The sequence below is a fragment of the Centruroides sculpturatus genome, unplaced genomic scaffold (assembly GCF_000671375.1).
Source record: "Centruroides sculpturatus isolate CEXI.00-Female unplaced genomic scaffold, Cexi_2.0 scaffold783, whole genome shotgun sequence".
Taxonomy (NCBI): Eukaryota; Metazoa; Arthropoda; class Arachnida; order Scorpiones; family Buthidae; genus Centruroides; species Centruroides sculpturatus.
The window spans coordinates 323221-337427 of record NW_019384930.1 but is presented as its reverse complement, the minus strand read 5'-3'; the positions used below and the strand labels follow the sequence as shown (position 1 = coordinate 337427).

Sequence of the window (14207 nt, the reverse complement as noted above, 5' to 3'; positions counted from 1 at the left end):
TTCCCCTACATACTGAAATATATTTGTAACATCTAAACCTTGCTCGATAGAGCATTTTTACGGTCATTTTCGAATTCACTGCACCTCTTTCCGTGCAAGACAATTTCGGTCCGGAGGCAAGAAAAACTTTTAATTTGTTTCTTACAGTTATAAATGAATCCAAAAATGTGTAATATTTTAATATTTTGTTTTCATCAATTTTGAATCTTCAAACAGTTAATAAATGTAATAAATTTCGTATTAAGTTTTATTAAATATAAAAAATTTTTACAATTAAGACAATTCTATTTACAAATTTAATTAAATTTGTAAATAGAATTGTCTATTCGGGTCACCATTCAAGTCACTATTATTCAGGTTTGCACATATACTGACTAGAATGTGTTTTCTTTGATTTTTTATTGACGTTTAACGTCGATTTGTAATGCATAGGATTGGTCATATTCTACCATTTGTTCTGAAATTTGTTAGCAGTAGCATACAGTTTCAATGTCTGCATAATATAAGTCGCCTTGGCCTGTTATAGTCGTTTAAACAACAATGTTTAAACCCGAAAAACACTGTCTTATGTTTTCTACGTCAGTTTGCGACGATAGACACCACACCGTCGTTGTTCTGTGCACTTTAATTTAATCGAAGTAGAAGAAAGAGTTCTAGGACAGCGCCGTAATTTGGAAAGGAAAGAAACCAAGCCGGATGAAAAGCCGAGTCTACTTCATTAAGTCCTAGTCGGGTGAAAGGTCATTTGCGCTTGGCAAAGTCGACTTCGAAAGAAGGTAACCTCGGCACAAGAAAAGTTTACTTCCTGCAGAAAAAGAAAACCCTATTCCACCAAGGCTTCTTACTCTTGACGGATTTCTTCAAGATTCCTTTCGACTCCTGTCCATCCAGTCCTACCTCGCTCGACCGCCTCTCCACCGTCCGTTCCGCCGCCACTTTCCGGTATCGTCGCCCCAGATACTCGACCAGAGACGAGGTGCTTTCATTAGGGAATATGACAACAGCCCGATTCTTGTCGTGTGTAGGCGACTTCCGCTCAACATCTTTGGGAAGCACCCGAATCACTGGAACGGAAGTGGAAGAGGAGGAGGCGCTTTCCTCCTGCTTATCGTCGCCCAAGTCTGCCACTTTCTTAACTCTTTGAAATTCTACAATTAAAAAGAAGCGACTGTTGTAAAAATAGAACTTGCATTAATTAACAAATATTCCTATTGTCTTTTAAATTGTAAGTAAAAACTATATAAATTTTAAAATGCAATAAAGATTTGTGATAGAAGATTGTAGAAAATGATCGTTTTAATTATAATAAAAATGTCAGAAATCAACATTACGATAAAATCTTTAATTATTAAATATAGTAATTTTAATCTTTTCAATGAGTTTTAATGTTCGATATATAATTTAAAAAATCAGTTTATACAAATTATACAGTTCTGTCGATTGCCATAAGACAAAATATTTGTGAAAATAGAGAAATTCTCATTAATTAAGGTATAGAGTATAGCGGTGTGTATTTCATACGGGATATAATGTGTATATAAACCATAGCAGAAAATAACAATTTAATATACTTATTAATTCCTATTTTGCTTTAACAATTCGATTGGATTTGGACTGAACGAAAATTAACAATAAAATGAACTAAAACTTTCTTTCAGAATAAGTGGAAAGACCCCATTCTTCGTCTCTGTGACGAAATCGATCAACTGTTATCACCTAAATAGAGCTTTGTCGGAAAATCATTGCCACTAATTGCGATATTAGGCTTAACAATGTTCAAAAATGTTTACATTTAGAAAGTTCTTGTTCTGAACTTACCGATAAAATGTTTGCAAATAATGCAAACACAGAAAAACGCTTGAAATTATTCACTTTTAATCACACGAACTAAAAATCCAACCGTTCGCAACAAATTGTCAGAGTTTTATTGTTGTGTCGCCACGAAATTTAATGTAAAACGTTTGGATTTTTCATGAAATTTCGTGATTTTCCCGCCTCTTTGTCGCTGAAGAAACGCATTATCGCGGAACATTCCTTGCATATACATTTATGTTAAGAGTAATATGTATTCGAAAATCTAATGTTCTCGTGTTTCGTGTCCGTATAAAGATGAATAAAAAATTTCGATTTTATGATGATCCTTCGAACAGAAAAATAATAGACATGAAGTATAGTAACCCCCTTTTATATACCTTGTTGTAATTTACTTAAATGATGCTCTATAATCTATTAAATTAATAAAATTAAACTTTTGCTAAATAAAGTCGTCTGAATTTTATAGATAAAAGCTTATACATTATAAGGACTAGGGAGCGAGTTAGGCTCTGAAATATACTAAAGATAATGAGATCTATTGAGTGACTAAACATCCCTCTTAAGAATGATTTATTTTTTCATTGAAAACGAACTAGAAATTTCATTCTAGACGTACGAGATTACATCTAAGTCTATTCTCGAGATTACATAAGAACAGACGTTTCATTCATTCATTCATTCATTTTTATTTACTATGTACTGTCAAGTACTGTACATACAAGTACATAAGAACAGACGGACGGACGGACGACAGTAAGAATTTATAGATCTGGAATTATTTTCAAATTGCAGCCCAATTTCAATAATTTCAGTAAACTAATTTACCAACAGAATCCAACTGTTAGGTATAAAAAAACATATCTTAAAATACAGTACTTTGCAAAACAAATTTTTATTAATTATATTTTTAACTAATTAACATCAAAAAAATTAATATAATATAACAAACTTTTAATAACAGATATTAATTTTATATTTATCAGAATTTTTAATAATTTAATAATAAATAATAATTATCAGAAAGTTATTATGTTTGTCGCTAGGTGGCGACACTAAAAAGTTATAAGTCGATTCAGATCGTTTACTGAATTTATTATTCAGTAAGTAGATGATATATTATAAAATATACTTAAATTAAGATATAAAATTAATTTAGAATTATGAATCGTAAATTAGTGAAATAAAAAATTAAATTTTTATCGCCATCTGTTGGAGATCGTGTGCACAACCAAAGGGGTTACAATCCATAATAGAATTTTCAGTTAAAGGGAGAATTCGTTATATAATATTGAATTTAATACTTCATACAGAAGAGAACAAAGCAATATTATATAAAGTAATGAAATGTTATTCATCTCTTTATTCAACTGGAAATTTTATACAGTTTACAAAACAAATACAAATTATTTTATATTTTTATAGCTAATAAAATGCCATTTATATAAATTATAAGTCCAATTTTACATAAAAGTGAAATCACTTAATGGTTAGACTTATATAGAAATTTCTTCTCGCATTAAGTGTCTAAATGCTCATTTAAATATGATACAAAACATCGAATTTTAGTATTAAATACTGTAAACATAAGTGTTTCTGGGCCTATAGATTCATTAAAATTTATTGTATTGTCAATAATTTACGGTTTTTCATCTTTTTAAATTAACTTCATAAACAAATTGAATGTATACAAAATTTAGAATGATTATAATATTAAAAATTGTATTTATAATAAATCTTCCAAAGATTTATTCCTTTTTAAATTTAATTTAAAATATTATTCTAATCGCCTCCAATTAAGGAGCCAATTATTTTATTTTATCGAAACGTTTTCAGCATATCCTATTCCAATTTTCATATTTCCTATTTAATATTAATTGGGAATAAGGATTAATTGGCGATAAAAGTTATTGTGAATAAGGAACCACTTCATATTAATTGGGCATAACGAGCTAAATTATTGGATTTTTAATTAATTTAATTGAACGGCATGGAGTCACTATTCGACTGTTTAGATACTACTTTAATGTTATTTAAAATTCTATATTTAAGTACACGAAATTACGTGTATTATTATGAATATTTCTATATTTAATAAAATCCGCAATTCTTTATAAATATTTTTAAAAGTCAAATAATTATTAAGAAAATATTATAAGATACATAACTTTATTTTTCTATATTCATTGGAATGAATTTAAAATACATAAGAATTATATTCAATTATTTAAAGAAGAATAAAAATAGTAATAAATGATTATCTTCAATTAATAAACTTGAAGCGAGTTAAATGCAGAAAAATCTGGAATATAAAAAAATATAAAATTTTATAAACGTCTTTTAATAAATATAATTTTAAAAAATAATTTTTAAAGTAATTACTTTATTTTTTATTGATGGATTTATTGGGATGCTTTTGTCAAGCACTCTTCATCTGCAGTGTTCTGAAAGAAATAAATGTATTATTAATTAAGTTTAAAATGTTTACATTGTTTTAATATTCAAGAGTATATACTTACAAAGCTAGCTGGAAATAATTTCAAGCATCTAGAGAAAATTGGTTGGAAGAGATCCGGCTAGTAAAAATGTATATATTTAATATATCATGTTATAATTATAATATTAAATTTTAACTCCAATTTTCATACTATATTACATTAAAAACAGTAAATTAATCTACTCTCTTTATTATAAAACATTAAGAGAAGTTACCTCATCGGGATTCATGTTACAAAAGTAATTAATGAGCTCTACTGCTGAATCCTTGTTAACGCAAGTGAGAAAAGATGAAGTCTGAAAAAAGTAAAAAACATTAATGTTATTGTTATTATACTCTAAAGAAACTAAAATAATTTAATATAGCATTTACTGTTTTAATTTGGTCCTCAGTCATTTTTGATTCGACACAATCCCAATAAGTATTTTGAGCTTCAGTAGAGAAACCTTAAATATATAACAATACATTAAAAAAATTGATGTAAAATCTTAAATAAAGGTATTAAATAAAATCTTACCACATAATTCTGGACGATTAGAAACTACATTGGAGACGAAGAGTCCCAGAAGAAAAGCAATGAGCATTGTCTTCATTATTGACGAGTGAAGATGAAACTAGATACAAACTTTTCAAGATATTAAGCTTGTTTAGAATGGTTCTGTTAATGAAACAGCAGCCTTTATATATGAAACTTTATTGATCAAAAACAGGTTATAAAATATTGAGGAAATGAGGTTTAATGAAAGGAAATTTCAACGATTGCTTAATTGCGTTGAATTTATTTACTTTTGTTCAAATAACCTTGAACCTATTTATACATTTAATAATGTTTTTATCATATTTTTCTTTATATGAACTCAATGTATAAATAGGCCTATATATTTATTTAGAGAAAGTTTATTTATATTAAAAAAAAATAATAATAATTTTTTATAGTGGTCAGCGATATAGTAAAAAAAACTAATAAAAAAATTAGGATGAGTGGGGTAAGATATAAACAATTGTCATCACTTTAAGTGTTGTAGGTCTCCATATCTCTGTTTTTTTAAAGAATTAAGGTTTAAACATGATTTCTTTAATTAAAAATAAACATAAATGCGCATTATGTAGTTAAATTAAAAATTTTAATTAGAAAATTAGATTTTTATTTGTATTTAAAATAAAAATGTATGCAGTTCTGGAAACGTATCTCTAAACATTAGAAAATAAAAATTTTTTCTTTATTATGATACGAGCCAAATTAAGATTATTTCGTAACTAATTAACAGCAAAAAGGATGTCCGGTACTTTATTTAANTAAATTTTATAAACATAAGTGTTTCTGGGCCTATAGATTCATTAAAATTTATTGTATTGTCAATAATTTACGGTTTTTCATCTTTTTAAATTAACTTCATAAACAAATTGAATGTATACAAAATTTAGAATGATTATAATATTAAAAATTGTATTTATAATAAATCTTCCAAAGATTTATTCCTTTTTAAATTTAATTTAAAATATTATTCTAATCGCCTCCAATTAAGGAGCCAATTATTTTATTTTATCGAAACGTTTTCAGCATATCCTATTCCAATTTTCATATTTCCTATTTAATATTAATTGGGAATAAGGATTAATTGGCGATAAAAGTTATTGTGAATAAGGAACCACTTCATATTAATTGGGCATAACGAGCTAAATTATTGGATTTTTAATTAATTTAATTGAACGGCATGGAGTCACTATTCGACTGTTTAGATACTACTTTAATGTTATTTAAAATTCTATATTTAAGTACACGAAATTACGTGTATTATTATGAATATTTCTATATTTAATAAAATCCGCAATTCTTTATAAATATTTTTAAAAGTCAAATAATTATTAAGAAAATATTATAAGATACATAACTTTATTTTTCTATATTCATTGGAATGAATTTAAAATACATAAGAATTATATTCAATTATTTAAAGAAGAATAAAAATAGTAATAAATGATTATCTTCAATTAATAAACTTGAAGCGAGTTAAATGCAGAAAAATCTGGAATATAAAAAAATATAAAATTTTATAAACGTCTTTTAATAAATATAATTTTAAAAAATAATTTTTAAAGTAATTACTTTATTTTTTATTGATGGATTTATTGGGATGCTTTTGTCAAGCACTCTTCATCTGCAGTGTTCTGAAAGAAATAAATGTATTATTAATTAAGTTTAAAATGTTTACATTGTTTTAATATTCAAGAGTATATACTTACAAAGCTAGCTGGAAATAATTTCAAGCATCTAGAGAAAATTGGTTGGAAGAGATCCGGCTAGTAAAAATGTATATATTTAATATGTCATGTTATAATTATAATATTAAATTTTAACTCCAATTTTCATATTATATTACATTAAAAACAGTAAATTAATCTACTCTCTTTATTATAAAACATTAAGAGAAGTTACCTCATCGGGATTCATGTTACAAAAGTAATTAATGAGCTCTACTGCTGAATCCTTGTTAACGCAAGTGAGAAAAGATGAAGTCTGAAAAAAGTAAAAAACATTAATGTTATTGTTATTATACTCTAAAGAAACTAAAATAATTTAATATAGCATTTACTGTTTTAATTTGGTCCTCAGTCATTTTTGATTCGACACAATCCCAATAAGTATTTTGAGCTTCAGTAGAGAAACCTTAAATATATAACAATACATTAAAAAATTGATGTAAAATCTTAAATAAAGGTATTAAATAAAATCTTACCACATAATTCTGGACGATTAGAAACTACATTGGAGACGAAGAGTCCCAGAAGAAAAGCAATGAGCATTGTCTTCATTATTGACGAGTGAAGATGAAACTAGATACAAACTTTTCAAGATATTAAGCTTGTTTAGAATGATTCTGTTAATGAAACAGCAGCCTTTATATATGAAACTTTATTGATCAAAAACAGGTTATAAAATATTGAGGAAATGAGGTTTAATGAAAGGAAATTTCAACGATTGCTTAATTGCGTTGAATTTATTTACTTTTGTTCAAATAACCTTGAACCTATTTATACATTTAATAATGTTTTTATCGTATTTTTCTTTATATGAACTCAATGTATAAATAGGCCTATATATTTATTTAGAGAAAGTTTATTTATATTAAAAAAAATAATAATAATTTTTTATAGTGGTCAGCGATATAGTAAAAAAAACTAATAAAAAAATTAGGATGAGTGGGGTAAGATATAAACAATTGTCATCACTTTAAGTGTTGTAGGTCTCCATATCTCTGTTTTTTTAAAGAATTAAGGTTTAAACATGATTTCTTTAATTAAAAATAAACATAAATGCGCATTATGTAGTTAAATTAAAAATTTTAATTAGAAAATTAGATTTTTATTTGTATTTAAAATAAAAATGTATGCAGTTCTGGAAACGTATCTCTAAACATTAGAAAATAAAAATTTTTTCTTTATTATGATACGAACCAAATTAAGATTATTTCGTAACTAATTAACAGCAAAAAGGATGTCCGGTACTTTATTTAAAAACTTGAAAATTTCTCAAAAGCAAAACATTAATTTAATGTATATTTGGTATGATGCAAATTCAAATTAGTCATCTTTAACTTATGTAATATTTTGTTATTACTTAGTTAATTAATTAATTTTTATACAATTTTAAAGTAAATAGTTCGTTTAACGTTTTCTTGGAGACCAGCATATTTCAGTCTAAAATCCAGGCATACTTAGAATAGGGGTTTTGAACACTAGAAGTCGAGACAATTAATACAATCGAGATAAACGTTTAAACGTAATTTCCTTGTATTTAACTACTGATCCAAGAATAAAGATAAAATAATAATAATAAAATATTTTTTAATTGACGTTTCTACATACTTATGAAACTTTATTTTTATATTTCAAATATGTTAATTTAAAAATAATTCAAATTTCTAGTTCAATATAACGACAGCTGATCAGCCTTGTAAAAGTTTTATAAATTAATTTTTAAATTTAAAGCAATTTTTATAATTATTTATAAATATATTCCTTTATATATTATATTATCACATGTATAAATCTAATTTGGTTTCTCACGCTGATATAAAATGTTTGAGTGGAAGCAAAGGCGCACACAGAGGAAGAGATGCTAGAAAGGACTGAAAATTGTTTCATTTTTTTCGAATAACAATTTTATAAAACAAAGATATTCTGTAAAAGTAAATTTATTTTAGTAGTTGAAGTAAATAGAATTTGCGCGTGATTAGATAGTTCTTTTATTTATGAATATACAAAAACATATAGGCCTACATTTTAATTTTTTAAACTTCAGGAAGATAAGACACTAATTTCTGATTAAGTTAAGTAATATTGCTTTACATATCTAGCAATATATTTAGTCAAATTTCATGAATCCTGATACAGATTTCATTTATTTTAAAAATTACATAATTATTATGAATAATAATCAACTTTTTTGTTCTATTAGCTTAAGTGAAATTTATTACTTTATTAAAAAAAATAATGTGTACTTTGCTTTACATTAATTTATTAAGGTTAATGGGTATCTGTAATTAAAGTCCATGTTTTTTTATTGTTGTTTATTATAGCTATCAGTTTTTATGATGTGGTCGATGGCACTTTTTTAAATCTAGACCTCGTCCCCCTTTTTTTTAATAAACAAATATAAAATATAAAAAAAACTAACGATTAAACATAAAAAAGCGATAATTAAAACTAATTTTTACATTAACATTTTAGATATTTTTTTAAAATAATAATAACAATATTAATGAAGCTTTTTCAGACATTAATAAAATTTTTCACAAATTAATATTAAAAATATTTTTAGAGTAAAAACTACACTACAATTTTAAATTATATTTTAAATTTAAAAAATAACGTGACTTCAGATTCAGACTGAAAGTTCATACATAGTTAATCGGTGAACTTCCGGTCCTTCCGGTTCATATCTGATCCCGATTTTCGTCTAACTAATTTCATTCTCGAGATTAACGAAGCTGATTATAACGTTTAATTAGTTTGAAATATAGAGAAATTTCTTTATTTGAATGAATACATGTATTTAAGTTTAAAGAACACTATGACAATTAGCACAAAGTTAAAATTGTGTGTAGCGCAATCTGTTATGAGATTTTATTTTAAAATAATCTTTACGTTATTATTTACTATAAATAGGCAAAAAGTTTCATTTTAAGAGTAGAGATGAGTTTTCAAAAAAATTGTAAATGTCACTCGTTAATTCATAGTAAAATTTTTGTTAAGTCTGGCCCACTCAAGATATAATTCGTGACCTCTGTGTTTCTTTACTCTTTTCTCTTTAACCACCAAAATTTAATAGCATCAATAACCAATGTATGGAAATTGTCCTTCTAAATTCCAAAAGTTTTGGTTCATCTCGTCCGGAAATATAATGCAAAATAGACTCCGAAATACACACAAACATACAGGCTATATAAACCGAATTTTGCAAGGGTTTTTTAAAACATTTTTGAGCTCTTTGAAAGCCAAAACCCCACACTTTGACACTAATGTGATAATATACAAAGTAACATTAAAAACATCAGGTTCTTCATCATAGAAATTTAATCTCTCTCTCTCTCTCCTTTCGGATAAACTAGCAGGTTGTTGAATTTTAATACAATACCCTGCTAGTTTATCTCTCTTTCTCGTCGCCGTTGTTATTATTATTGTTCGATTCGATATCACCTAATTTAACTTCTAGCTTATTTAATTCTTCATTTTTGTTTAGGTAGTGTTCATAGAGACTCTGACATAGGCCGTCCAATGCATTTAAACTGTCCAAGGTCCCGCTCTTTAATTTTGCATTGAAGTTCCGAGATTCTAGCAGTGAAGTCCTGATGAACTTTGTGCGATCCTAAACGGTCAACCATGCCACCCTTAATGGCCTGCCTGGCCCTATTGTCCTCGTGCGACGACTGAATTTTAGCATTAAATTCGCGTTTAGGTGTTAGGCACGTGAAGAGATGAAAACTCGGGAAACTTCACGCGACAAACTCGTTGGTCCACGGCAAACCCACGACCCTGTTTGATGATTTTCTACACTGCACATTTGTAGAAAATTTTAAGATTAAGTATGAAAAGGTTGTGAAAATTAAATTTACAATATACTGAATCCATTTTCACAATTAAATAAACGCACTTTATGTATTTAATTGTAGATTGGCATAGACTGTTATGGTACGTCACTTCTTACGATGATATTCACGTCATTCCTTAGAATATAATCTTCACTTTCTTATTTCTTCGTTATTTCACTTGTTTGATACACACATTATTTATAAATAAGATAATTACAGTACAATTGACCTATACGAAAACAAGAAGCTTCATATAATATACTTTATTTTATTGATTCAGAATCTTGAAGAATCTGTTTTCAGAGTCATGATTCATTTTGTTTTGGAACATCGAATTTAAGAAGTGTTTTCTTTGTTAGAATTAAAAATTTTAAATCCATTTTTAATCTTAATTCTGTCCGTTTTTCAGCCAGGTATACAATAGTGAGTCATCGCAATCAAAGTCACTTAGTTTCTTTTTACCAGCCTAGAAACTGTGGTGCTGCTGCTGGTTAATAGTCCTTTGTTTCGTCTTTTGTTTAGGTTTGGACAGTACGTATACAAATGTTTCATTTAAACTATGGAAATTATTGGAAGTAGGATTAATTTATGTTTTCGCATTAATGAATACCATTACTGCAAGAATTTCATATAATATATAAAATGAATTATTGTGATTATTGGGTTATATGAGTTATATTGGTCACTCGGTGTGATAAACCTTTACGTAAGGTAACCTTTGTAGTTATATAAATCAAATACTACAGTGTGATATAATAGAAGGGTTAGAAGTACAAAATAATCTAATAGATTATTTCGTACTTCTAACCCTTCTAATCTTAATCTTTCGTGTAGTTATTTTTCCCCAGGCAACTCCGTGCTCATCTGCTAGTTATTAATATATAGAATTGTTAGTAGACATGTTTAATTATAGAATATACCGAAAAGTTAATACAATAAGATTTAGAAGTTGCTCTATCTTGATCGTTTTAAAACAGTAAATACACATCAACACTAAAAACCCTATGTGATGCTTCCTCCTCAAACCTTCGTATCGCCGCTGTTTAAAGTTCATATGTTCAATATACAAGATTGCGTAACGTTACATATATAAATATAATTTTGATAAGATCTTATTTGCTTGCTTTAATATACTGTACACTAATTAATAATTTGATCAACGAAAATTATAAAAATCAATTTACTTTGAGAAAGTAAAAAGAAAGTTATATCAATATATTAATATTATTTGGATCAAAGTGTAATGTAGAATGAATATATATATATATACATATACATTTGATCTATATCAAAACATTGATTATAAATTGGTTTTTGACCTTATTTATCTGAAGATTATTGTCTTATAATGTAAAATTTAATTGTATTTTTTATCATAGATCACAAAACAAAATAACAGTAATTTATCATATTCCTCTGTTGGTTTAGAAATGATTCTACTTTGGTTCTGTGTATTGACAGTGGAAGCGTCTTATGTAGATTATTACACGGCTTCTACTTTTGAATATATGCCAATATATGACGAAAAACAACCGATTCCGGTCACTGTATATAAAAATTTATTCATCTACAACGAAATGACAGTTCTAGCAGCTAAAAATGTAAGTTACTTCGTCGTTATTCCTATATTCTAAACATGATTTACAGATTCTATATTTATTAGGAAGCAGATATTATCGTTTTCCCCGAATACGGTTTATATCCTTTCCTGAGTAGAGAAATCTTCGGAAGAATAGCTCAGTTTGTTCCAGATCCGACCGAAGAAGATTGGAATCCTTGTACCGATCCCGACAGATACGAAAACGCTTCGATAATTACTGATCTTAGTTGTATGGCTCGAAAAAACAATATTTTCTTAGTATCTAATTTAGTAACGTTTGTAACTTGCAACAGTTCATTACGAGTTTGTCCTCCCGATGGAGTTTTTTTGTATAACACGAACGTGGTTTTCGACAGAAAGGGAAAATTGGCGGCGCGTTATCATAAATATCATTTGTACAACGAAGACGGAATCGATGTGTTCGAAAAACCAGAATTTGTGACTTTCGATACAGATTTTGGAAAGTTTGGAACGGTCGTGTGTTTCGATTTATTGTGGGAAGAAGTCGTTGAATTGATCGAGCGTTGGAAGATCGACTCCATGGTATTCACTTCGTGGTGGGTAGATGCATTTCCAAGTCTATTCTCCATAGAAATTCAGTACTCTTGGTCGCTTCGATTCGATATTAATCTAATAGTATCTAACAAGTATGTTCCAGGTAGTGGATCCGTTGGTAGTGGGATATACAGGGGCACTTCTATTTCTCCACATTACGTTTACAATCCAAATGGAAAAGCCAAATTGAGTGTGTCCAGAGTTCCTCGACCAGGAGTGAAAAAACTTACCGACGACAATTTTATAGTTTTCGAGTTTGGGGCAGATCACCCAGGTAATAATCTCTCTTCTGGCGTTTGTTCCGAAAAGATTCTAGGGCCACCCAAAAGCCCTTACGACTATCGTTGTTTGGAATTGAGTCTCTCAAATTTTACTCTAATTCGTCTGAAGAAAACGGCGGGGAAGATCGAAGCGTGCAACGACGGATTGTGCTGCACGCTCCGTTATAAAATTGCGAATTATTCATTCGATGAAGATTACTATTTAATTGTTCTGAACGGTTCTTTTTACATTAGAAAATCTGTACTGGCAACAGAAGTGTGTGCTTTAGTTAGATGTGATACGTTTAAAGGAGAAGCGTGCTCGGTTTTCCCCACTAAAAGTTTCACCATTTTTGAAGAACTGAAGTTAACGGCAAACTTTACAACTAAATACGTTTATCCTAGTCTAATGGAAAGTGGAATAAGGTTAGGGGATGATAGTAAATGGAGTTTCAACAACGATAGTCTTTTCTTAACTCAACCAATGGATGAAGCACTTCTTACGGCATATTTATTTGGTAGAGCTTATAACAGAGATCCGATTTAGAGTAATAGTCATATGCAATTATATGGAACAAAAACAAATCATTTTGTAATACGTGTTATCGTTTTTTTTTATGAATTACAGTATAAGAAAATAGTGAATTCATTTACCTGTTCGCTCAGATAATGCAGAAGATTGGAGTCTGATTATAAGAGTTCTACTGTACTTCAAGTAAGAAATGAATAAAGTAATAAAGCTTTTATGTATTGTTTGCTTCTTTGTCGCCTTTTTCACATTTGTTCCTGATCCTTCCTTTGAGCGTACAGTACGTACATTATAATTGTTTTTCGAAAATGCAAAACTAATTATTAGACAGCGGATTTTAGGCAAATGCCTATTTTTTTCCTTGTCATATACATGGCTAAGATTTTCTACTAACTACTACAATAAACATTTCTTCGATATCAAAAAACTTCTAGCCACTTTAGTGGACAATGCAGTTTGTGTAACTATAGCCAAGAAAATTTTGAATGATATTTATGTTCAGAACATGTTGATGTACAGTACATCAAGTGTTATTTCACATTCATTGCAGATACTATTACTGCTCTTGAAAGTAGTGGGGAACCTATATATGAACAAATTGATCTCCTCAACAGAGCAAAGCAGAAACTTTGTGATGCACCAGGCACTGCTGCAAAAAACAGTGAAGAAAGTGTTGAGAGCAGTGTTTCAAAAGAGACTTGGAGTAAAGTGCTTGTTTATTGTGGCTGATATTTTGGCAGGAAAGAAGAACAAAACTGAAAGTCAATTGCCAGTTCATCTTCTTCCAAGGTTGAAATATTGTTCGTTATCTTCAGTAGATGTGTTCCACATCTACTGAAGATAACGGATTATATGCTCTTTC

At 28.1% G+C, this 14207-nt stretch overlaps 3 protein-coding genes across 3 annotated transcripts; 1 reads left to right on the top strand and 2 right to left on the bottom strand.

Annotated features, from left to right (window-relative positions):
• Positions 1-3990: 3990 nt before the first annotated feature.
• Positions 3991-4987, bottom strand: LOC111631965 (venom protein 184-like). Its single transcript, XM_023376318.1, has 6 exons — positions 4827-4987; positions 4682-4755; positions 4525-4605; positions 4332-4388; positions 4195-4256; positions 3991-4114 (listed from the first exon to the last, which is right to left on the bottom strand). Exons 1-5 carry the CDS (start codon positions 4900-4902, stop codon positions 4215-4217), a joined length of 330 nt encoding a protein of 109 aa, XP_023232086.1. The 5' UTR covers positions 4903-4987; the 3' UTR covers positions 3991-4114; positions 4195-4214.
• Positions 4988-6212: 1225 nt separating this feature from the next.
• On the bottom strand, positions 6213-13622 carry LOC111631960 (venom protein 184-like). The gene is made up of 7 exons (XM_023376310.1): positions 13471-13622; positions 7048-7188; positions 6904-6977; positions 6747-6827; positions 6554-6610; positions 6417-6478; positions 6213-6336 (listed from the first exon to the last, which is right to left on the bottom strand). Exons 2-6 carry the CDS (start codon positions 7121-7123, stop codon positions 6437-6439), a joined length of 330 nt encoding a protein of 109 aa, XP_023232078.1. The 5' UTR covers positions 7124-7188; positions 13471-13622; the 3' UTR covers positions 6213-6336; positions 6417-6436.
• LOC111631959 (pantetheinase-like) lies at positions 11798-13452 on the top strand. Its single transcript, XM_023376309.1, has 2 exons — positions 11798-12002; positions 12065-13452. Exons 1-2 carry the CDS (start codon positions 11832-11834, stop codon positions 13361-13363), a joined length of 1470 nt encoding a protein of 489 aa, XP_023232077.1. The 5' UTR covers positions 11798-11831; the 3' UTR covers positions 13364-13452.
• Positions 13623-14207: the final 585 nt, after the last annotated feature.

Coding starts and splice junctions, on each gene's coding strand:
- LOC111631965 (XM_023376318.1), bottom strand. CDS start 4,902: ATGAAGACAATGCTCATTGCTTTTCTTCTGGGACTCTTCGTCTCCAAT. Junction 4,756..4,826: donor TAATCGTCCAGAATTATGTG/GTAAGATTTTAT, acceptor TATATATTTAAG/GTTTCTCTACTGAAGCTCAA. Junction 4,389..4,524: donor GTAACATGAATCCCGATGAG/GTAACTTCTCTT, acceptor CATTTTTACTAG/CCGGATCTCTTCCAACCAAT.
- LOC111631960 (XM_023376310.1), bottom strand. CDS start 7,123: ATGAAGACAATGCTCATTGCTTTTCTTCTGGGACTCTTCGTCTCCAAT. Junction 6,978..7,047: donor TAATCGTCCAGAATTATGTG/GTAAGATTTTAT, acceptor TATATATTTAAG/GTTTCTCTACTGAAGCTCAA. Junction 6,611..6,746: donor GTAACATGAATCCCGATGAG/GTAACTTCTCTT, acceptor CATTTTTACTAG/CCGGATCTCTTCCAACCAAT.
- LOC111631959 (XM_023376309.1), top strand. CDS start 11,832: ATGATTCTACTTTGGTTCTGTGTATTGACAGTGGAAGCGTCTTATGTA. Junction 12,003..12,064: donor CAGTTCTAGCAGCTAAAAAT/GTAAGTTACTTC, acceptor TATATTTATTAG/GAAGCAGATATTATCGTTTT.